Here is a 2,441-nt window from a genome sequence, read left to right as displayed (position 1 = left end):
ACCTTCTGAAATCTGCCGTCAATTTGGAACAGTTAATAATGCAAAGTTCTTCACTAAGTGTTGGTCTTAAAGAGGATCACCAAGGTAAATTCCTTGACGGACTGAAACATTTGCAGTATATAGACTTTTCAAGAAATGCATTCGAAGACCAATTCAGAACTTCAACATTTAAAAGTCAATTAGACAGTTTACAATGTTTGATACTTGAAGGAAATTTTTTCACAAGTATTCCATTAAATCTAGAAGACTTGAACATTCTTAGTTTCCTTAACATCAGAAACAACAAAATAGCGTATTTAACAACTAAAGAAACTCACGCGATTGAAGTGCTATTTGAAAAATCAAATAGAACAATGACAGTCTTATTAGAGGGCAACCCTCTTGTTTGTACTTGTGCTTCATTAGATTTTGTAGACTGGTTATTTACTACTAAAGTGAAACTTGACTGCAATGGTAGTTATTCGTGTGTCGGAAGCGATGGAAATATTACAACAAATGTTGTCTACAATCAATTGCAAATTATGAGAATAAGATGTATTACGACAGTATGGTTAATTTTTTCTGCAACTTTATTCGGTGTACTTCTATTATTTATTCTTCTTGGATATCGCTACAAATTGCACCTACAATACTTTTGTTTATTTATCGGAATGGCCAATCCACTTTTCCAGAAGTCAAAAGAAGAAACACTTGAATATGATGCATATATAGCTTATTGCGAAGGCGACTATAAATGGGTGTATGGACCGCTGCGTTCATTTCTAGAAGAGAGACGCAATTATAAACTTCTTTTGTCAGACAGAGGAGATGGGGATGTACGGCCTGGTCAAAATAGACTTGCCATAAGTAATTCCATTTCAAAATGTAAAAAGATGATCTTAATTATTTCAAATGAGTTTGTGAACAATGAATGGGCGAGCTATGAAGCTACTGTTGGAATTGAGCATTTTATTGGGTTACAAGTAAAAATAATTGTTATAAGCTTGGAGAGTATTACCAAATCAGAAATACCGCAATGTGTAATGCAAATGGTGTCACTGGACGCCAATGACCACATTCGTAAAACAGACACATTAAATGAAAATAACATTTTCTGGAAAACTTTGGATCTAGCCATGAAACGTTAGTGAAGACAACTTTGTCATTTATAAATGATAGATGATTAAATTACGATATTAAATAATTTTTGAATTCATACCTTTTGAATTTATATATATGCTGAGATATATAAATTAGTGGGCTTTGTATTAGTATAAAAAAAAGAGAAAGACATCAATATATTACATTTATCATATTTTTTGTTAAATGGGGAACACTAACCCCTAAGAAAAATAATTGTCGAATATTTTTTAAATCATGTAGAGATAATATTTTACATCTATATGGAACGATAACGTATCAATCACCAACATCCAAGTACCCAACGAAAAAGGAAAAGAGGAAGTACCAAAATTCAACGCATCAATCACCAACATCCAAGTACCCAACGAAAAAAGAAAATAGGAAGTACCAAAACTCAGCGCATCAATCACCAATATTGAAGTACCCAACGAAAAAAATAAACAAAGATCACGTGACTGTCATTGAAAAATGTGTAATTATTTTGTACAATATGTGTTTGATATAAGTTCCTTGTACCGTGACGCATACAAACCATGTGTATTTTGTTCAATGAAAATTAAATATTCTAACAGAATGTGACAACGTTGCATGCAATAGTAAAGTTTCATGTTTTTAAACGGTAACGTATTTCTTTCATTTTAAATACCACTTCCTTATACCTAAATCTATTTTGTATAAAATTACCTATTTACAGGTAAAAGAATTCGAACAAATTGAAATAAAGGTTTGAAATAGTAAAATTTCTTTTATTTAAAAATGTAACTGCTTGTGTTCTCTTATTAGATTCAAGATAACATATTTAAGACTTCCACCAAATATCATTTGGAAAATCTAAAGTGATATTTTTAAATAGCCATTACTGTTTTTAAACGTATATATATATAATGATAGTGCATTGTTCTGGGGACACAAACTACGAGATACATACAAACTTTTGTTCAATCATTTATTAAACTGAAATAAATACAATTCGCTATTAGCAGTCAGAATGCTTATATTTTGTCAAAATAAGCTGGAAAAAACATCGATAATGAATTATTCACTTGCAAGAGAATAATAAGACCTCATTGAATTCGTATCCAATTGAACTTCAATTTAACCCTTTAGCTAAATATGGATTATACATGACTAATGATTGTTATGATATATAAAGGAAAAGAATGTCAAGGAATTTTGGGTCCTCAATGCTCTTCAACTTTGTATTTGTTTGGCTTTTTAACTATTTTGATCTGAGCGTCACTGATGAGTCTTATGTAGACGAAACGCGCGTCTGGCGTATAAAATTATAATCCTGGTACTTTTGATAACTATTTACACCA

General features: G+C 31.0%; 1 protein-coding gene across 1 annotated transcript; it reads left to right on the top strand.

Annotated features, from left to right (window-relative positions):
* The first annotated feature begins 650 nt into the window (after nucleotides 1-650).
* On the top strand, nucleotides 651-1,127 carry LOC139501898 (single Ig IL-1-related receptor-like). Its single transcript, XM_071291200.1, has one exon. It carries the CDS (start codon nucleotides 651-653, stop codon nucleotides 1,125-1,127), a length of 477 nt encoding a protein of 158 aa, XP_071147301.1.
* Nucleotides 1,128-2,441: the final 1,314 nt, after the last annotated feature.

The sequence above is a fragment of the Mytilus edulis genome, chromosome 13, assembly GCF_963676685.1.
Source record: "Mytilus edulis chromosome 13, xbMytEdul2.2, whole genome shotgun sequence".
NCBI classification, from domain to species: Eukaryota; Metazoa; Mollusca; class Bivalvia; order Mytilida; family Mytilidae; genus Mytilus; species Mytilus edulis.
Note: the sequence above shows the minus strand (reverse complement) of the source record. Positions and strands in the feature narration are given on the sequence as shown.